Source organism: Theropithecus gelada, chromosome 19 (assembly GCF_003255815.1).
Source record: "Theropithecus gelada isolate Dixy chromosome 19, Tgel_1.0, whole genome shotgun sequence".
In the NCBI taxonomy this organism is placed as follows: Eukaryota; Metazoa; Chordata; class Mammalia; order Primates; family Cercopithecidae; genus Theropithecus; species Theropithecus gelada.
Window position 1 is genome coordinate 28241470 of NC_037687.1, and position 21161 is coordinate 28262630.

General features: G+C 55.3%; 1 protein-coding gene across 1 annotated transcript; it reads left to right on the top strand.

Annotated features, from left to right (window-relative positions):
- The first annotated feature begins 1483 nt into the window (after positions 1–1483).
- Positions 1484–20602, top strand: IGLON5 (IgLON family member 5). The gene is made up of 8 exons (XM_025367870.1): positions 1484–1562; positions 12051–12129; positions 13368–13600; positions 15100–15219; positions 16512–16646; positions 16827–16947; positions 17478–17632; positions 18433–20602. The coding sequence occupies exons 1-8, from the start codon at positions 1484–1486 to the stop codon at positions 18519–18521; spliced, it is 1011 nt and encodes a 336-aa protein (XP_025223655.1). The 3' UTR covers positions 18522–20602.
- The last annotated feature ends 559 nt before the right edge of the window (positions 20603–21161 follow it).

Genomic DNA, 21161 nt, shown 5'->3' on the forward strand with positions numbered 1-21161 from the left:
GACCCGGGGGCTGGAATTGTTTGGTTTGTTTAAGGAATTGAAAGAAAGTCACAGCGGGCTGAGTGATTGAGGCAGGGAGTGGCCTCAGCTGGTACAGGTGTTTAGTGGCGGTTGTTCTGAAGGTGGAGGCTAAAGTAGAGGCCAAGAGAGCAGAGCATAGGCTGCTACAGCCAGAGTCCTACAGGGAGAGGTGGTGAAAGCTCTGACCAGGATGGGAGAATAAGAAAAGGACAAAGCAGAGATTTGTTTTGGAGGCAGAGCCAGTGGCTCTTGCAAACAAATTGGATGTGAGCGGAGAGGGAAGGAACTATTCCGAGAATGGATATGTTTTTGAGGCAGCACAGCCCCTACTGGGTAATTTCAAAAGCTCCTGCCTTGAACTGCTACAGAAATAACATAGGCTCAGAGATTATTTTGCTCCTGCCTATGCCAAGGGGACAGGAACAGGAGGGTGGCATACACATGGTAAACAGGTGCAAAGTGGAAAGGGGAGGGAGAAACTCACTACAAGTTGTTGAGGTGCTGGGTGGAGCCAGGAGCTGCTCCAAGATCTCTCATTCTTCTCAATAACCTTGAGCAAGAGGGAATTTTCCACCTTGCAGGGGAAGACGCTGAGGTTCTGGGAAGAGAAATGGCTTGTCCAAGGTCACACAGCCAAGTCAGTGAAGGAACAGGGAGCGAGGATGCTTTGCGCCTAAACCCTGGATGGTGGTTTCCTCCCCACCTGCTCCCCCAGGATAAGTCCCCCAGTCCCTTCCCATTGCCCTGTTACACTGGGGATGAGGGTTGAGGTGGAGGGAAAAAGCAAATTTCACTCCAAACGTCAGTGTTTTCATTATTCATGAAAATAGATGGAAAAGCTGAACTGTGGCCCACAGGAAGAGGGGCTCGGGGGCCTGGACTCCCGGGTCTGAGGGAGGAGGGGGCTGGGGGCCTGGACTCCCGGGTCTGAGGGAGGAGGAGGGGTCTGGACTCCTGGGTCTGAGGAGGCGGGGCTGGGGGCCTGGACTCCTGGGTCTGAGAGAGGAGGGGCTGGGGCTAGTCGCCTAGGTCTAAGGGAGGATGAGATTGGGACCTGAAGGAGGAGGGAGCTGGATTTTAGGAAGTATCCCAGACTCCGTGTTCTGCGGACGGGGTGGAAAGACGTGGGGACGCCTGGGGCGGGAGGGGGTAGGGGCCGGGCCGCAGTAACAAAGGCCTCTCCCTCCAACAAGCAACCCCCCCTCGACCCCGCCTCCTCGGCCCCCCGCCTCTCCTGATTGGCCGGTCTCCCTGCCCGTCAGCGCCGCCCCCCTCCCCGGGTCTGCAGCAGCTCCGGCCGCCTCGTCGCGCCCCCCCAGCCCCCTCCCCCCGCCCCCGCCGCCCCCCGGGCCGGTGCAGCCGCAGGCGGGGTCCCCCTCCCCCTCCCCCCTCTCCCCCCAGGCCTCGCGCGCCCCGGACCGGCCCCCCCTTTCCCCTCCCCCTCCGCGCCGCCTCTGCCGCGATGCCCCCCCCTGCGCCCGGGGCCCGGCTCCGGCTTCTCGCCGCCGCCGCCCTGGCCGGCTTGGCCGTCATCAGCCGAGGTACCGCAGCGCCGGGAGCGGGGGGCTCGGCCGGGACGCCAGGGTCTTGGGTGGGTTATCGGGGGATCAGGGGTGGGGGTCGAGCGCTGCATCCCTGGGCCGGTGGGGGAAGGCCCCGGGACGCCGAGGTCTGGGCCCGGGGGCGGGGTCTGCATCCCCTGGCTGGGCAGGGGGACCTCGGACGTGGGGGTCCGCGCCTCGGGGCAGGGGTCGGCGTCCCGGGGCCGGGGCCGGAGCCGGGCCTAGGGGCGGAGGTCTGCTTCCCGCAGCAGGCAAGAGGGTCGCAGACACCTAGCCCGGCCTGGGGGCCGGAGTCTGCGGCTCCTGATGAGGAGGGGGCAGACACTGGAGTCGGGGTCCCCGGGGCGGATCTGTAAACTGAGTTGGGGTGGGGGGCAGGGGATAATGCCCTGTCGGGGGTCTTCATCTGTACGTGGAGAGGGTCCCTGAAGAGGTCCTTGCCGGGGGCTGGGGTCAGGGGATGGATGTCTTCCCAGGGTCAGTAAGAGGAGGGGACAAGGGTGTCCAGAGACCTACGTCCCAGGGTCAGGAAAAGAGGGGAAGGATCTGAAATCCCCCAGCAGGGTCATCTAGGTTGAGAGAGTGTTGGTACTTGAGGGGTTGCAGTTATGTGGGGGAGAAGGGAGCTGGAGATACAGGAAGTTGGGGTGCTGGGCTGGGGTCTTGGATTCCAAAGCTCTGATTGAATGTCTAGGTTCCTGGGGCTAAACAGTGGAAGAGCGATGGGCGGATGAAGGACAGAGGGAAGGGAAGGGTTAATGCAGAGTCGAACCGTGGCCCTCCCAGTTGGGGAGAGGGCCTGGGTCAGGTTTCTGCACTGAGGTTAGGTACCTGGACCTTGAGTCTCCCCAGTAGGGCCTGGCAGGCAGGGAGTGGTCAAGGAGATTCCTAGATCCCCCCTAAGAAAAGGGAGGAGAGCGCAAGGAGGCAGGAGGCTGGAGGGTGGGCGCTCAGTGGGGCAGGGAGCTGGGTTAATTCAGACCTTCTGGAGGATTCCCCCAGGCCCTCCCCTGAACAGAGTTCCAGGGATAACTAGGAGCCCTGACAGAGTCCCCAAGAGTCTCAGGGAGGCCGCCCACATAGACCGAGTCTCGCACAGAAACCCCGTCACAGCGTCCCACACGAAGCAGCACCTGCAGACACCGGTCACACAAACACAGCCCCATCCACGCAGGACACGGGGACCCGGTGGGCCAGAGCCTCAGTCCCTTGCTGGTCCTCCCCCCGCCACCTGGCCAGTCTGAATTGCCCTCTGACTTTCTGACTGCCTGTCTCTGTCTCTGTCATGCATCTCTTTAGGTCTTTGTGTCTCTGCCATTTCTGGAGGCTCCCTTCTCTGTTATCCGCTGCTGACTTTCCGCCTGCCTCTGTCTCTGGGTCATTGTCTCTCCATCCCTGCTGCTGACAGCACAGTTCCACATCTGTCTCTCTCTGCTTTTCAGACTGTTGCCCGTTGCGTGATTCAGTCTCTGGATTCTTGCCTGCTCCTTCACTTGTGCCTTAATCCTCATTCACTTCTCTCATTTCCTTCTGTCACTCATTTCCTTCCTGTTCTGACTTTCCCCTTTCCTTCGTCCATTCCTTCCTTTTCTTTTTCTTTCTTTTCTTTTTTCTTTCTTTCTTTCTTTCTTTCTTTCTTTCTTTCTTTCTTTCTTTCTTTCTTTCTTTCTTTCTTTCCTTTCTTTCTTTCTTTTCTTTTTCTTTCTTTCTTTTCTTTCTTTCCTTCTTTCCTTCTCTTTTCTTTCTTCCCTTCCTTCCTTCCTTCCTTCCTTCCCTCTCTCTCTCTTTCTTTTTCTTTTTTTTTGAGACAGAGTCTCACTTTCTCACCTAGGCTGGAGTGGAGTGGTGCAAGCATACACAGCTCACTGCAGCCTCAATTTCCCAGCCTCAAGCGATCCTGTTACCTCAGCCTCTGGAGTAGCTGGGACCACAGATGCATGCCACCACACCTGGCTAATTTATTATTATTATTATTATTGTAGAGATGGGGTTCTCACTATGTGGCCCAGACTAGTCTCAAATTCCTGACCTCAAGTGATCCTCCCACCTGGGCCTCTCAAAGTGCTGGGATTACAGGCGTGAGCCACTGCACCAGCCACCTCTTCTTTCTTTCTCTCCTTGTCCTTATGTCTTTTCTTCTTCCTCCTCCTTTTCTTTCCCTGCTCCTTGTACCCTTTGTGACCTTTCCCCTACTTTCCTGTTTCTTCTCTCTCTCCCTCCCCTTCTCTCTCTCGCTCTAACTTCCCACTTTTCACATTCACTATTTTTTTTTTTTTTTTTTTGAGATGGAGTTTCGCTCCTGTTGCCCAGGCTGGAGTATAGCGGCATAATCTCAGCTCACTGCAACCTCTGCCTTCTGGGTTCAAGTGATTCTCCTGCCTTAGCTTCTCAAGTAGCTAGGACTACAGGTGTGTGCCACCACACTGGGCTAATTTTTATACTTTTAGTAGATACAGGGTTTCACCATGTTGTCCAGGCTGGTTTCAAACTCCTGACCTCAGGTGATCCGCCTGCCTCTGCCTCCCAAAGTGCTGGGATTACAGGCATGAGCCACTGTCTGGCCCCTACATTCATTCTTAAAGTCCCCATAAATCATTATGGGGCTAGACTGGGGCAGGAAGCTGTGGCAGAGCCAGGAGGTGGCCTGTGACCCTGGTCAAGTCTTTTCCCACCTCTGGTCTTGGGTTCCCCATTTGAGAACTGGGGACGAGAGGGGATGGAGTGGGGTTGAGACAGAACGAGATGCCAGAAAGACACGCCCACCCACCCATGGACAGTTTGAGCTGTCTGGGAAAAAAGCTCATGGTAAGATATGCAAACTAGCATCTTCTCTCTTCTTTTATTCATGATCTTGTCCAAGTCGCAAGAGTAATGCACTACAAAACAGTCCACCTCTGATAAGGGCAAACCCCACTGTGCTCCTGCCCCGCCACCACTTTCACAACCTCTATCTTGAGAGAACTGGTGTGTGGCTGGAACACATCCTTCCATAGCTTTCTCTCACTTCTGAGACTCAGACCCGACACACAGAGGTCAACGTAAGTGATGGATTGGTTGATTTGTTGATTTTTTTTCCCCAAAATAGAAGCAAAATACGCCCATTTCTCTGCAATCGGCCTTCTCCCACTTAACCATACCTCCCTTGCATCCATAAATATTCATCTATCTTCAATTTTTTTCTAACTCTTTTATGCCAACACACACACATCCCCTTACATATACACAAGTTATTTACAAAAGCAGCTACATTGTGGTATTTTAAAACAGTTCAACAAAATCAAATGGCAGCTTCTGCAGCAGCAAATGAGGTGGGTGATTCCTTTGCTTCTGGGGCAGCTGGCAGAGTGATGATGGCCAGGAGGGGGCAGGAGCCCCAGATGTGAGTCCCAGCCCTGCCCCTGACCAGCTAGCTAGCTCTCCCAGGACCTCCGAGCTCCGGGTTCATCTTACGGGCTGTGCTTGGTTGGTTTATATAGCAGAGCCGCTATTCTAGACACTGGATATATACATATGGTGGTGAGTGAACCAGGCAGTCACTGGCCTCACGGAGCTTAGATCGTAGTGGGATGGAGAGAGATCAGTGGGATGGAGAGAGATCAGCGGGATGGAGAGAGATCAGTGGGATGGAGAGAGATCAAAGGCCAAACCCAAAACCTAAAAACAAACAGATAAAAGGTAATTTCAGAGAGTGATGAGTCATGTAAAGAAGATAAAAGTGACTTGGCCTTTGAAGCTCAGGTGGTTGAGGAAACCACCTCTGAGCAGGGGAGAGTGGAGTTAAGACCTGAAGGAAGAGGGGAAGTCAACCTTTCAAAGTTGACAGCAGAGGCAAAGACCTTGAGGTGGGAACAACAGAAAGGAGGGTCCACGCTGGGCGCAGGGGCTCACAGCTGTAATCCCAGCACTTCAGGAGGCCAAGGCGGGTGAATCACCTGAGCTCCGGAGTTCAAGACTAGCCTGAGCAACATGGGGAAACCCCATCTCTAAAAAAAAAAAAAAAAAGCCAGGCGTGTTGGCACGTGCCTGTGATCCCAGCTACTCAGGAGGCTGAGGCAGGAGAATCACTTGAGGCTGGGAGGTGGAGGTTGCCGTGAGCCGAGATGGTGCCACTGCACTCCAGCCTGGGTAAGAGAGCGGTACCCTGTCTCATAAAAAAAAAAAAAGAGAAAGGAAAGGTGCCTCTAGTTTCAGGATTCTTGGCACAGTGTCTGGACTCCTGGACTCTCCTGGCATCAGTGACGCTAATGCCTTCAGATTTCTTCTTGTTTTTTTGTTTTTGTTTTTGTTTGTTTGTTTGTTTGTTTGTTTTTTTGAGACGGAGTCTCGCTCTGTCGCCCAGGCTGGAGTGCAGTGGCCGGATCTCAGCTCACTGCAAGCTCCACCTCCCGGGTTCACGCCATTCTCCTGCCTCAGCCTCCCGAGTAGCTGGGACTACAGGCGCCCGCCACCGCGCCCGGCTAGTTTTTGTATTTTTAGTAGAGACGGGGTTTCACCGTGTCAGCCAGGATGGTCTCGATCTCCTGACCTCGTGATCCGCCCGTCTCGGCCTCCCAAAGTGCTGGGATTACAGGCTTGAGCCACCGCGCCCGGCCTTTTGTTTTTTTTTTGAGATGGAGTCTCGCTCTGTCACCCAGTCTGGAGTGCAGTGGCACGATCTCGGCTCACTGCAACCTCTGCATCCTGGGTTCAGGCAATTCTCCTGTCTCAGCCTCCCGAGTAGCTGCGACTACAGGCGCCCGCCACCACGCCTGGCTAATTTTTGTATTTTTAGTATTTTTATTTTCACCATATTGGTCAGGCTAGTCTCGAACTCCTGACCTCAGGCAATCCATCCTCCTTGGCCTCCCAAAGTGCTTGCATTACAGGCGTGAGCCACCATGCCCAGCCACTGAGGTCAGCAAAGGGAGGAGGAGTCTCCTGGGGGCTCCTGGGTGCCAGACATACCAGGCCCAGCCCCCTCTCACAGCCTTTCCCAGCCAGAGCCGCACCCCCTCCTCCCCGCCCCAGTCTCATGCCCTCCCCCCGCCACTCCCTATGTCCCAGGTTTCCCACCTGTGTCTTCTGAGACTGTGGAATCAGTGTGTCACCTTCCCGACCCCTGCCAACCATTGCAGGGTCTTAGCTTTGCCTAAGTTGCTTGGCAGGGCAGCAGAAGATTCTCACCCCCAACCCAAGTCACTCAGCTTGTTAGGGATCTCTTTCTCTCTTAAGAAAAGTCACCTGTCTACCACCTTCATTCCAAGGTTTATCAAACATGTATGAGGCCTGTGAGTCTGGACTGTAAATCTCACGAGGGCAGGGACCAAGTGAGCCCTCTGATCACCGCCAGACACTTCCCTTGCCACAGGCCGGTGCCTGCCACATAATCACCCTAACAGCCAGCTCACAGGCGGCTGTTTGCAAGCACTTAACTGGCAGGCACTGTACTGGAACCTTTACTTGGATTACCTCTTGTAATCCTCCCCACAACCCAATGAGGAAGGCATGATTATCATTTCCATTTCAGATGGGGAAACTGAGTCCCAGAGAGGTGAAGTAACTTGTGTGGCTCAGTGACAGAGCTGGGACTTGAACCCAGCTGCCTGGCAGCCACATTGCATTCCCTGGGCCCCCTGGTTATGCAGGGTTGGTTTTATCAGTAGATGCTTACCAGGGTGTCTGCCTGGGAGTCAATGACTCAGAGCAATTGACAGCCCAGATACAGCCCTGCCTTCCAGGATCCCCTGAGCGAAGCATCTAGGGAGACCTTTGCCAAGCCAGGGATAGCAATAGATGATTCCTAAAAAAGAAGGTGCTGTTAGGAACCGCTAGCATGTATTGGGTTCTTTCTGAATGCCAACAGCTGAGCTAAACACTTCTGCTTGCATATTCTCACGGAATCCCTCACAGAAACCCTCGCAGGGAAGAACTACTATTTTTCACCTTGTACAGTTGGAGAAACTGAAGCTCACACTGGCCAGGAGTTTGGATCATCCAGCTAGGAAGTGGTGGGATAGACATCTGACCTTCCAACTCAAGCTCCTCAGGGATTTATTATCTGGTCTCTTGAGGACCATCCATGCCCTTTCCACAAACACTTCCCAGTTCTGAGGTTGACCCAATCCTGGGGGAACACAGCTAAGATTCAAGCCCTCACAAAGCTCCTCATCTCTGTCTCAGCTAAGTCAAACAGTGCCCAGAAAAAGGTGTGGGGGCTCTGCCTTGAACAGTCAGAAAGGTCCTCCTGGGGCAAGGGACATTTGCATTGGGGTCCTGAAGAATGCGTAGGAGTTCAAGAGTTGAAGAGTGTTGTAGGCATCCATTTATATTCATCCATTCAGCAAATGTTTCCCAAAGCCTCTGGTGGTCCAGGCCCAGTGCTGGGAGATGCTGGGGACACAGACTTGAGTCAGAACCAAGTTTTACCCCCAAGAAACTTCTAGTCTGATAGGGAGGCCAGACACAGACGATCATCAGAGTGCAATGGACAATCCCCAGAGACCAAACAGTAAAGTCCTGAGGCACCCGGAGTCCTGCCTTCCCTGCAGGGTCCACTTACCACCCCAGTGACCAGACAGTAAAGCCCTGGCCAGGCACTCTGGCTCATACCTGTAATACCAACATTTTGAGAGGCTGAGGTGGGAGAATGGCTTGAGCCCAGGAGTTCAAAACCAGCCTGGGCAACATGGCAAGACCTTATCTCTCTTTTTTTTTTTTTTTTTGAGACGGAGTCTCGCCCTGTCGCCCAGGCTGGAGTGCAGTGGCCGGATCTCAGCTCACTGCAAGCTCTGCCTCGCGGGTTCACGCCATTCTCCTGCCTCAGCCTCCCAAGTAGCTGGGACTACAGGCATCCGCCACCTCGCCCGGCTAGTTTTTTGTATTTTTTAGTAGAGACGGGGTTTCACTGTGTTAGCCAGGATGGTCTCGATCTCCTGACCTTGTGATCCACCCGTCTCGGCCTCCCAAAGTGCTGGGATTACAGGCTTGAGCCACCGCGCCTGGCCGACCTTATCTCTTAAAAAAAAAAAAAAAAAAAAAAAGTAGCCAGGTGTGGTGGTGCACGCCTATAGTCCCAGCTGCTCGGGAAGCTGAGGTGGGAGGATTGCTTGTGCTGGGGAGGTTGAGGCTGCGGTGAGCCATGATCATACCACTGCACTCCAGTCTGGGCAACAGAGCGAGACTCTGTCTCAAAATAAAAATAGAAATAAAAAATAAAGCCCCAAGAAGCCTGGACTGGTATGTGGGCTCAACTCATGGGGGTAGCACCTGCTTCAATCAGCGGCTGAGTTCAGGAGCCCTGGAGCCCCTGAACCTTAGGGTAGGCACCTTGGACAGCTCCCTCTTCCCCCTTCTTGGTTCCTGTAGGACAAGGGCTCTCAACGGGAAGTTGGGGTGTGATTTTGTCTCTTATGGGGCATCTGGCAATGTCTGGAGGCATTTTTTGGCGGGGTAGGGGGAGCTATTGGCATCAAATGGATCCAGATCAGAAGCGAGATGCTGCCGACCTCCTATGTTGCACAGGACAGTCTGGCCCCAAATGTTAGCCATGCTGAGGCTGAGGAACCCTGGCCCAGAAGGTGGGTCAGCAGCAGCATGGCAAATCCTGTTTGTGTCTGGGGGATAGGGCAGGGTACGGGCCTGTCTGTCTCCACCAGCCCGGGAAGGGATCCTGGTGCGTACATGTGACTCTTTGGGCACACTGAATGTGGCACTACCCGTTGTTCGGTCCAGGTTTTTGTTGGTGACTTTGCAATTTTCCCTGCGTGTGCATGTGTGTGTGTGTGCGTCCAGCCGTGTGTGATCTGATCACAGGTGACAACATGACCTGATTCTTGGCCCAGTGTGGCCCCTTTGTGCTTGAGGGGATGTGACAGTGTCGCCGTCTCGTTACACGGGTTGTAGCTTTGTGTGCGTCTGACCCAGGGCCTTCCAAAGTGCAAAGTGGGAGGGGAATCGTGGTGCTCGCGCCGGTGGTGTCTGTGTACCCAGTTAGGTTAGTAAGCACGTGTGTGTGTGTGTGTGTGTGTGTGTGTGTGTGGTATGTAGGGATGGAATTGTGTGTGGACTTTGCAGCCATGCGTGGGGCTGTTGATGTCGATAGAACCATGTGGGAACTATTGTATATGATGGGGTGACTCAGGGTGCAGCAGTTGCTTGGCCTGGGACCGACCCTTTTGACTGAATGTGACAATATGAGTGCTCCTGGGACAGATCCTCCTTTCCAGCTGACCTGTTGCTGGGTGCCTGTGCGGAGCTGGGCATGTCAGTGTCACTGTATGTATGCACCTGTCCCTCTGAGTGGGTCCACAGCCATGCATGTGACTGAGAGAGTGGGACTGTCTCCTGTGTTTGTATGCGTGTGACTGTATGTGTTTGTGTGTGTGTGTATGAGTGTAGCTGCAGCTGTTTTGTGTCTGTATGACTGTGTGTGTACCTGTCTGGGTAAGGACATAGCAAGTGTGGGGACTCTTTCTAGGCCTGGAGAGGTCTCTGTGCCTTGTCCAAGCCTCTGTGTGTACGTGTGTGTGTGTGTGTGTGTACGCGCGCGTGCGTCCATCATCCATCCCCGAGCTGTCTCCTGTTGTTCCCAGGGCTGTATGTAGCAGTGTTCACTGTGTTTAGCCTAGGGGGGGTGAGCCCCCTCTCACCATTCTCTTCAAATCCCAGCAGTAACTCTGGCATGAGGGAGCCCAGGGTGACGGGCTGCAGGGCCCAGCCCCAAGCCCCAGAGCCTGGCCAACCCACTGCACCTGGCTCTGTCCTGGCCCCATCCTGTGGGGCTGCTGATGGAGAGGGCCCCCGGGAGTCCTTGGGGCAGCACGGGCCATTAATTCATTAGATTAATTAGCTCTTCGCCTGGGCTGGGGGCAGGGCAGCCCCGCGCAGGCCCCTCCCGCTCCAGGAGTCCAAGGTCATCCAGCCGGCCTTCCTCCCTCTCTGCCTGGTGCCAGCTCCACCGCCTCCGCATGCCCAGCCCCCACTCCCTGGCCCTGGTCCAGCCCACAGGCCACGGTCTACAGAGAGATGACTGCGTGGGGGTGATGGGGCCTGCCTGCTGTGCTGAAGTGTGCGAGCGGGCATGGGCTCACACCTGCAAGCATGCCCTGACGAGCTTGGGCACACAGTGTGCCTGTGTAGATGTGTGTGTCTGCGAAGGTTCGTGTGCGTGAGGGTGTATTTGTGCATCTGTGACGGATGTGTGTCTGAGCATGTACACATGTGGATCTCTGTGTGTACGTGTTCATATTTGTGTGTCTGCATGTCTGTGTACGCATATGTGTTGAGTTATCTACGTGCATGTGGTTTTATGCGTATGTCTTCGGTGCGTTTCTGAGTTAATGTATGTGTGCATCTGTGTGCTTGTGGGCCTGTGTGTAGATAGTTGTGTGTATTAATGTATATATGTGTGTTTCTGGGTGTATGCATATATATTATACACTCATCTGTGCATAGGTACATGTGTGTCTGTACGCTGTACCTGTGAATGTTTGTGTGCCCCTGTACATGCGTATTTGTGTGTATGTATGTGTGTATACATGTATCTGTGCGTATGTATTCTGTGTATTCAAGTATCTGTGTGTCGATGTGCCTGTGTACATATGTCTGTGGGTATAGACCGTGTGTGGATGTGTGTACACATCTCTGCATATGTATATGCATCTACATAATTGTTGGGTTTTTTTTTTTGAGACCGAGTTTCATTCTTGTTGCTGAGGCTGGAGTGCAGTGGCGTGATGTTGGCTCACTGCAACCTCTGCCTCCCAGGTTCAAGTGATTCTCCTGCCTCAGCCTCCCGAGTAGCTGGGATTACAGGCGCCCGCCACCATGCCCGGCTAATTTTTTGTATTTTTAGTAGAGATGGGGCTTCACCATGTTGGCCAGGCTGGTCTCGAACTCCTGGTCTCAGGTGATCCTCCCGCCTCAGCCTCCCAAAATGCTTAGATTACAGGTGTGAGCCACCTTGCCCAGCCGTATCTATGTAATTGTTAATCTGCTCATATTGGTACGTGTGTCACTGTACTCTGTATCTGTGAATGTATGTGTTCTGTGTACACAGGTATCTGTGTCTGTGTATATGTGTCTGTGTGTATGTCTTATGTGTACAAGTGTCTGCATGTGTTTGCACACGTGTTTCTGTATATATATATGTGTGTGTGTACATATGCATCTGTGTGTATCTGTATGTGTGTGTTTGTGTGCTGCGATTGTCTCTGAATCTCTGGAGGTGTGTAGGTTTCTGTGTCCATGGGCGCCTACCCATCTGAGTCTGTGAGTCCGTGTGGCCTCATGGGAAGATACATGTTGCATGTATCTGCTCTGATTGTGTCTGCTGTGTGTGTATCTCTGAAAACATCAGCGCATGGGTGTGGCAGCACGTGCAGGAGATGTCTTTGTCCGCAAGGACATGCGTGTGCACATGTGTGCGGGTGCTACCATGCCCGGGCTCTGCCTGAGCTGCCAAGGCTGAGCCACCCCCACCTTCCACAGGGCTGCTCTCCCAGAGCCTGGAGTTCAACTCTCCTGCCGACAACTACACGGTGTGTGAAGGTGACAACGCCACCCTCAGGTATCTCCCTCGGTGGGTGGGGATTCAGATCTCATGGAGCCATGCAGTCCTGCCCGTTCACCTTCGGAGCTTCATCTTCCTGGGTGGGGATCCTGGTTACAGGAACAGCCTGGGATGGGAAGACTTGGGCTCCACGTTCCCCCTCAGGAGCGACACAACTATGAGCTGGCTCCCCCTTGGCTTCGGTGTCCCCATCTGTCAACGGGGTGGGGAGACGGTGAACTACCACTGGGTTATTGTGAGGATTCAGGATGCACACACCATGCTTAGAGAGCGTGACATACTACGGCTGCTTAAAACACGACAGCCAGGGTTACTGTTTCCCCAGGTCATCACCTCTCCTCTGGTCTCTGTTCCCCCTCTCTCCACGTCTCTTTGTCTCTCTGTCTCTGGGTCTCTGTCCCCTTCTCTCTCTGGGTCTCTGTCCCCCTCTCTCTCTGGTCTCTGTCCCTCTCTGTCTCTGGGTTTCTATCCCCCTCTGTCTCTGGGTCTCTGTCCCTCTCTGTCTCTGGGTCTCTGTCCCTCTCTGTCTCTGGGTCTCTGTCCCCCTCTGTCTCTGGGTCTCTGTCTCTTTCTCTCTGGGTCTCTGCCTCTCTCTCTCTCTGTGTCTCTGTCCCCTCTCTCTGGGTCTCTGTCCCCCTCTCTGGTCTCTGTCCCCCTCTCTCTGGGTCTCTGTAGCTCTCTCTCTCTCTGGGTCTCTGTAGGTCTCTCTCTGGGTTTCTGTCTCTCTCTCTGTCTTTCTCTCTCTCTGGGTCTCTGTCTCCCTCTGTCTCTGGGGCTGTCTCTCTCTCTGGGTCTCTGTCCTTCTCTCTCTGAGTCTCTGTCTCCCTTTCTCTGGGTCTCTGTCCCTCTCGCTAGATCTCTGTCCCCCTCTGTCTCTGGGTCTCTGTCCCTCTCTCTGGGTCTCTGTCCCTCTCTCTCTTGGTCTCTTTCTTCTTCCTTCTGCATCTCTATTCCTCTCTCCCAGATTCTCTGTTCTCCCCTTTTTGTGTCTCTGACACACACGATCATTCAATGACCATGAGCTATTGCTCTGTTCTGCAGTTGGGCTCACAGCTTTCCCCCCCTGAGGCTCAGCTTATCCCCAGCTGTATGGTGGGCACAGCAGCATCCACCTCACAGGGCTGTGGTGGGACCTGGAGATGCGGTGGCCTCCCTCTCCCACCCACCCCCTCGGTGGGGGAAGGCTCAGGCTGGGTGGGTGGAGAAAAACCTTCCCACTCTCTTGCTCCCTGCAGCTGCTTCATCGATGAGCATGTGACCCGCGTGGCCTGGCTGAACCGCTCCAACATCCTGTACGCCGGCAACGACCGCTGGACCAGCGACCCGCGGGTGCGGCTGCTCATAAACACCCCCGAGGAGTTCTCCATCCTCATCACCGAAGTGGGGCTCGGCGACGAGGGCCTCTACACCTGCTCCTTCCAGACCCGCCACCAGCCGTACACCACTCAGGTCTACCTCATTGTCCACGGTGAGCCCTCAGCTGGGGCCTGGCTGGGTGGACGGGTAGAGAGCGTGGGGGAGACGAGGCATGATGACAGATACCACATGTTCCCCAACCCCAGGGATACATAGCGAGAACGACAGACACAGCCTTGTCCTTGGGGATTTCAGCCCAGCAGAAGGGGGCCATTCACACAGACAGTGACACATCAGCAGGATCGCTTCTAGGGCAGGAGAGCTACAGGGATGAGGGGGTGCTTGGGGGAAGACCATGTTCATTTGCTCAGCCCCATTCCTGGAGTGCCTACTCTGCAAGCATTGATCTAGGCACTGGGGCTACAGAATAAGGCAGGCTGTCCCCACACCTTGGGAGCTGATTTTCTAAGGAGAGGCTCAGAGAGGACTTCCCAGACATGACGTCTGAGCTGACGCCTTTGGCTGGGCACAGGGCTAAGACCGGAAAAGAAACAGTGTGTTCAGGGCCAGGCGAGAAAATGAACCAAGTGTGCAGAGGGAAGTCCCAAGAGGCTGGAAGTGCCAGATCCAGAGCAGGAAAGATGGGGCTGCAGAGCTCCACAGTAAGGCAGGAGGCAGAGGGAGAGACGCGGAGAGCAGTCAGGAGCCTGCCTCCTGAGCCATCCGAAATGGTGGAGGGCAGGGAACACCTGGAGAGACGGGAACTGCAGACAGAGAGAACCCAGGGGGATCCTGGCAAGCTCCAACTCTGGAGCCAGACTGCCTGGGTTCCAGCCTCAGTGCCACCGTCCACCAGCCCAGGGACCCTGAGCAGGAGGAGAGGCCTGGGACTCCTCCTTTGCAAAATGGGGATGGTGCTGTCATAAATCTCAGACGTCGTCAATCGGAAGAGCTACTTTTATTTTATGCCCTGCTAGAAAAGAAAAAAAAAAAACCACTGCCAGTGATACCCTGGCATCCTATCTCAAGGGCCATCTTGCTTGGAGAAATGTTCAAATGGGAGAGGGGGGCAGAAAGCACAGATATGTCTTAGAATTGATGAAATACAGTAACATCCACCCCAGAGGCTGGGAGTGAGCATCTGATCAGTGGATTTTGGTAAAGCACTTAGAATAGAATCTGTTACACAGAAAGTCCCATGTGGGTATTTGTTAAATAAATTAATTTAAAATAATAATAAATACAAATAGAGAAAGGGAGAAGAATTCAGACCCCAAGATGGAGAAACCAAGTTAGGATGAAGGTGGAGAGAGAATAGAGACAAGACCAGCAATTAGACAAGAAGATGCCAGGCCCAGACAGAGGGTCCGGAGAAAGGGGCAGAGACTCCTGGGTCTGAGGGAGGAGGGGCTGGGGGACTGGACTCTTGGGTCTGAGGGAGGAGGAGCTCCGGGTCTGGACTCCTGGGCCTGAGGGAGGAGGGGCTGGGGTCTTGGACTCCTGGGTCTGAGTGGGGAAGAGCCGGGGGTCTGGACTCTTGGGTCTGAGGGAGGAGGGCCTGGGGGCCTGGATTCCTGGGCATCCATATTCAGCCTCTCCCTCTGCCCACAGTCCCTGCCCGCATTGTGAACATCTCGTCGCCTGTGACGGTGAATGAGGGAGGCAATGTGAACCTGCTTTGCCTGGCCGTGGGGCGGCCAGAGCCCACGGTCACCTGGAGACAGCTCCGAGGTGAGGATCCCATCCCAGGTCAAAAGCCCCGTCCCCCACTGCGCAGTCTGGGCCCCTCCTTTCCCCATATCCCTAGCTAGTTTCCCAAGCCCCCTTCTCTCTGGCCCCTTGGCTTCCCCTCCCACCCTGCTTCCAGTTATTTCATCCGCAGACCCTAGACCGAAGAGCTTTACCACTGGCTTTCCACCTGCCATCCTAGGCCTGGGTCACTGCTTCTGCGTCACTTGCCAAACCCCAGCCTGCTCCACTTCCCCAACCCCAATGTCCCGGACGTCTCCCCACACGTTCACAGCATTCTCCTGGGCTAAGATCCCCTGCTGCTAGATGCCCTAAGCCAGGCTGCACCAGCAGTCCTGTGTACATCTCTGCCTTTCTTCTGCTGGACACTCTAGCCCAGTGGGCCTCATGGTGTGGACCCCAGACAGGAAGCATCAGCATCCCTTGGGAACTTGCCAGGAATGAACTTTCCCAGGCTCCATCCAAGACCTGCTGAATCCAAAACTCCCTCCCCCCTCCACAAGCCCCAAGAACCAGTGCTCAAGGCTACCCACAAACAGCGCAGGGTGCCCGTATATGACAGTCCAGGTCCTAGACATCACCCACCAGCCCTTTTATGTGGATCTCCACCACCAGATCCCAGATCCCTGGATCCTCATTCTCAGGGTCTTTGAAGACCCATGGTGCCAATCACTAGATCCCATGACCATTCTGAATCCCTGGATCTTACCCGACTGGGTCATCTGAGCCCCATGATCCTGGTCTTGAGATCTGGGATCTCTGGGTGTCCTAAGTCCCAAAGGGTCTTCTGAGACTGCTGCTGTGTTATGAGACCCCCATATACTTGGATTGCTGATCTCAATCACCAGATCCTGATTCCCCAGACCCCATGAACCAGATCCCAGAACGAGGGACCCTGCCCCACTGGCTCTGAATTTGCGAGGTCCTTCTGAGACCTAACATCCTGGGATCCCCCTCCCCATTGGGGTCCTCCGCACGGAGCCCCACGATCTGAGTTATATTCCTAGAGGGATCTCCCAAACCCTTAGATTCTCTAACCCACCCCATTGGGTTCCAGGAACTGAGTCCTAGACCCTCACTCCTTCCCCAACCTTGAGCTGGAGAGATCCCAGGCACCCCCGGCCCCGCAGCCCCTCCCCACCCCACCCCCATTGACCCGGGCACTCCAGGCCTTGCCGTGCCGCCCCGCTGATGTGTGTCCGTGTTGTGCCCGTGTTGTCCCGTGTTAAGTGTTTGTGTCCGGCCCCGCCCCCTCCTCCTCCTTCCCCCCACAGATGGCTTCACCTCGGAGGGAGAGATCCTGGAGATCTCTGACATCCAGCGGGGCCAGGCCGGGGAGTATGAGTGCGTGACTCACAACGGGGTTAACTCGGCGCCCGACAGCCGCCGCGTGCTGGTCACAGTCAACTGTGAGCCCCCCTGGCACTGGGCACGAAAGGGTGGCGGACCCCGAGTCCCTGGGGAGGAAGGGTCTGCGGGAGGAGGAAGCGGGGGCGAGACTTCCGGGCCTAAGGGAGGCGGGGGCTGGGGGAGGGACCCCTTCGTTCCCACGCGGCTTGGAGAATTCGCTGACCCTCGCCCCTCGCCAGATCCTCCGACCATCACGGACGTGACCAGCGCCCGCACCGCGCTGGGCCGAGCCGCCCTGCTGCGCTGCGAAGCCATGGCGGTGCCCCCCGCGGATTTCCAGTGGTACAAGGATGACAGACTGTGAGGACAGCACTGAGGGGGGCCTTGGGAGCGGGACGGGGAGGTCCCTGGTCCCTTGGATTGTGAGGCAGGGGGACGGAGCCGGGCGGGGGAAGGCAGCAGAGCTCTGGGTCCCGCAACTGGGGCGTCCAGCTTCTGGGTGATGGGATCTGTCCAGCCTCCGGCAACAAGCTTGGGCCCCAGGATGATGAATGCTGGAGCCCCGTCTCCCTGGACTTTTCAGGGAGCTGGCCAGGGGTCGGGGGTCAATGCTGAGGATCTCTCGGGCAAGGTTTAGGGAACCAGCAGAGGGAGTCCCTAACGACTAGGGGTGCACCACGGGGGAGTCCAGGGTCCCTGAGAGGCCAGGGTGGCTGGAGAAGGGCGGCGGTGGGAGTGACCCGGGGTCCATGAGGTGCTAGAACCCGAGGCGATGGGTCAGTGGGGTAGGGGGCAGAATGCTGGGTCTCGGGGGAACGGAGGCGCCTGAGAGTCGGCGGGGGGGCCTGGCTGGGCGCTGCGGCCCGGCCCCTTACCCAGATCCCTGGCAGGCTGAGCAGCGGCACGGCCGAGGGCCTGAAGGTGCAGACGGAGCGCACCCGCTCGATGCTTCTCTTTGCCAACGTGAGCGCCCGGCATTACGGCAACTACACGTGTCGCGCCGCCAACCGGCTGGGAGCGTCCAGCGCCTCCATGCGGCTCCTGCGTGCGTCTTCGGGCGGGGCGGGGCGGGGCGGGGCACGTGGGCGGGGCAGGGGCAGGGATAGGGAGGTGGAGACGCCGGGGCCGCCCCTCAGGCTGGTCCTGAACTTAGAAGACGGACGCTAAGACTGAAAAACTGCGAGTAAGAAACAGATCCACGCAATCAATATTCATTGAGGGCCAGCTAAGGATTGGGCGTGGCGGACATAGCTGTGCACAAAAGAAACAAGGTTTGGGGATTCGTAGAGCTTATAGTCTAGTAGGAGTAGAAAAGCAATAAACAAGTGGACATGTAGATAAACAAGCAAACACATACAAACAAAAAATAATTTTGGAGGCCGGGCACGGTGGCTCACGCCTGTAAATCCCAGCACTTTGGGAGGCTGAGGCGGGCGGATCACCTGAAGTCAGGAATTCGAGACCAGCCTGGTCAACGTGGTGAAACCCTGTCTCTACTAAAAAAAAAAGAAAAATAATAATACAAAAATTAGCCAGGCGTAGTGATGGGCACCTGTAGTCCTAGCTATTCAGGTCAGGATGCTGAGGCAAGAGGATTGCTTGAACCTGGGGGGGCAGAGGTTACGGTGAGCCGAGATTGCGCCTGGGTGACAGCGAGACTCCATCTCAAAAAAAAAACAAAAAACAAAAAAACAGAGTCAGAAAAGCAGGCAAGCAGGCATACCCAATGAGAGATCCAGAAAGGTCCCTAAAGAGGTGGGCTCAGAAGAGACAGGGCTCCTGGAGAGACACACATGGGGTCCCCCACTCTCAGCCCTCCCTTCATGACCCCTTCTCTTCCCCCAGGCCCAGGATCCCTGGAGAACTCAGCCCCGAGGCCCCCAGGGCCCCTGGCCCTCCTCTCCGCCCTGGGCTGGCTGTGGTGGAGAATGTAGGCGCAACCCAGTGGAGCTCGCCTCCCCCTGCAGGGGGCCTCAGGCCAAGAGTGAGAGAAAAGGGGGAGCAAGAGCCGTGGGTCTCGTGGGGGCAGAAGAGCTCTCGGCCACCAAGGAAGAAGAGAAGAGGAGAAAGAGGAGGAGGCAGAGGAAGAAAGATCTTTAGAGAACCCATCACTGTGAGGGATAACGCAAAATTATGCATCTTTCTACAGCCATTCTCGCCACCCGTTCACGTTTCCGATTGTGACCCACTCCCGCCACCCCATACCCCTCTCTCTTAGCTCAGGCTGTCAACTGGCTCGTGTGGGTGTGGGTGTGTGAGTGTGAGCCTGCATGCGTGTGTAGGTGTCTGTGTCTCTGTGTGTGTGGGTGGGTGGGCTGGGGGAGGGGACTCAGCCGTCCTCCCAGCCCCGAAACCCCCATGTCCACTGTCCCCAACCCTACTGCCTCTCACCTCTGACTGGAGGTAGGTATGAGGCTCTGCAGTGGAAGCTGTGAAGAGAGGGTTACCAGGCTCCCTGCTTCCCCAATATATGCACGCACACTGACCCCTCCCCCTGTCGAAAGGGCAACTCCTGGCAGGTTGGGAGTGGAGAGGGGTGTCGCACTCACCTGTCAAGCTGTCATTCAGCCTTTGTGAGTAAGTGGGGGACCTCCATCTGGGCTCTGGGCTTCCCTGCCGTCAACCACCAGCTTCCTGTAGCCAGAGGCCCCATCGCTGGCTCAGTGGCCTGAGACCTTCCCACTTTTCCTGTCCCTCCCTACCTTGGATTTTCTGGCCCCCTCCTGGGCCAATCGGTGCTTCCATCCAACTGTCAGACTGGTGGCAGGAGTCACTTGTCTGTTTCAGTGCTTTGCCCTACCCCCGCCACCACTCCCCTTGGCCTTGATTTCCCCACCTGTGGCACCAGCCAGCTGCCCTTGGGGCCTTTGCAGCTGGCCCACAGATGTAGGCTTGCTGGTCTATCACTTCCTGGCCTCTCCACCAACTGTACCTCCCAAAGGCTACCTGACCGCCCTCACACACTCAGACACACCACACACACACACACACACACACACACACACACACCAGCGACTGTGACCAGCAATAGCCCCCTGGCTGCAGCTGTCCTGTAGCTGGTGACTAGCTGTATTTCCCCCTGGGTAGGCATCTGTTGTCAGGAAGGGACGCTGAGAGGCTGCAGCCTCAGCTCTGATTGCAGGAATGCTCCACCCTGGTACACCACACCACACAACGTGGGGGACAGAGAGGCATCACACAGACATCCTGAGCCCAGACAAAGATGCCATGTCACCAATTCCGACTCCCAGGAGACCCTCTCTATAAACACCCACCCCAAACCACACCACCCAGAGTCTGGTGGAGAAGAGGAGAGGGCAAGGCGCAGTGACTGTACCTCAGACGGGGGCATGGGCCCCATCCCACATTGTCTTCCATTCCCAGGGTCCAGGGGATGGGGTGGGACGGGGGAGGGATACCAGGGAGGGGGTGGGGGGCCCTGGGGGCCGTGTGTTCCAATTCATGGGGAGTGTTGAGACCACCGCACCAATAAACGCCTTTTTCCAAAGTCTGCCTGCAGGTGTCAATGTCATTAAGAATTCGAGTTAATGAAGGGCAAAGGGTAGCAATCAACTGGTGGTGCCTCTCCAGCATCATTCCTACCACCTGCTTTCTCATTGGTAGACTTGGAATGGACTCATTACAGAGGTGCCCTGTGATTGGCCTAAGCCACTCAGCATAGCCCATTTCGTGATTGGCTTGGAGATGGGCACATGACCTGGTAAGGCTAATGAGAGAGTGAATGGATTCCCAAGAAGAGATGCTTTTCTGCTGGATATTGTGGCTCCGTGATGTGAGGTCTACATCTGTAGGGTTGCTTTTCTCCATCACATGGAGAGATCTTGGGTCTGTGGGGATAGCAGTGGTGGGGAGGGCTGCATATGGAGCCTGAGAATGATAGGAACACTGTGAAGTGCAGAGTGGAAACCTTAGAGAAACTGAATCCATGATGATATCATTTGAGTAGCTGGATCAAAACTTAACTGATGCCCATCTTCACTTGTATAAGCAATAAAGTCCCCTGTATATTTAAACCAATTTGCATTGGATTTTCTATCTCTAGTAATAAAAAAGAACGCAAACCCTGATAGATACAGAAAAGACATAGAGGGCCCAGAACCCCAACCCTCACCTTTCCAAAAGGATCCAGGGGTTCTATTTTCCAGTGGCCTTTTCTACCCCCCATCATGAACCAGAAGTTCTCTCACATGCTTTCCTTCCCTGAGACAGATGCTGGTTACCCACATTTGTTTGGTTCCCCTTTCTTCTTTGCTAGAAGATCTACCTGTTATGATACAGGCTAGATATTTGGTTTCTCAGCCTCCTTTGCAACTAAGTGGCCAGTTTGGGCCAAAGAGACATAAATGGAAATTTGCTTGTAGGTTTCCAGGAAAGCTTCCCTCCCACCCCATGAGAGGGAAGAAGGCAGTGATAGAGGGAGGTAGGGGGTGGGGAAGATGTATAGAGAGGAAGTTCTGTCCCCTTCCTTTTATCTTTGGATACAGTTGTATGAAGACGCAATGACTGGAGCTGCAGCAACCATCTTGCTACATGAAGCAACATGCTTAGTGTCA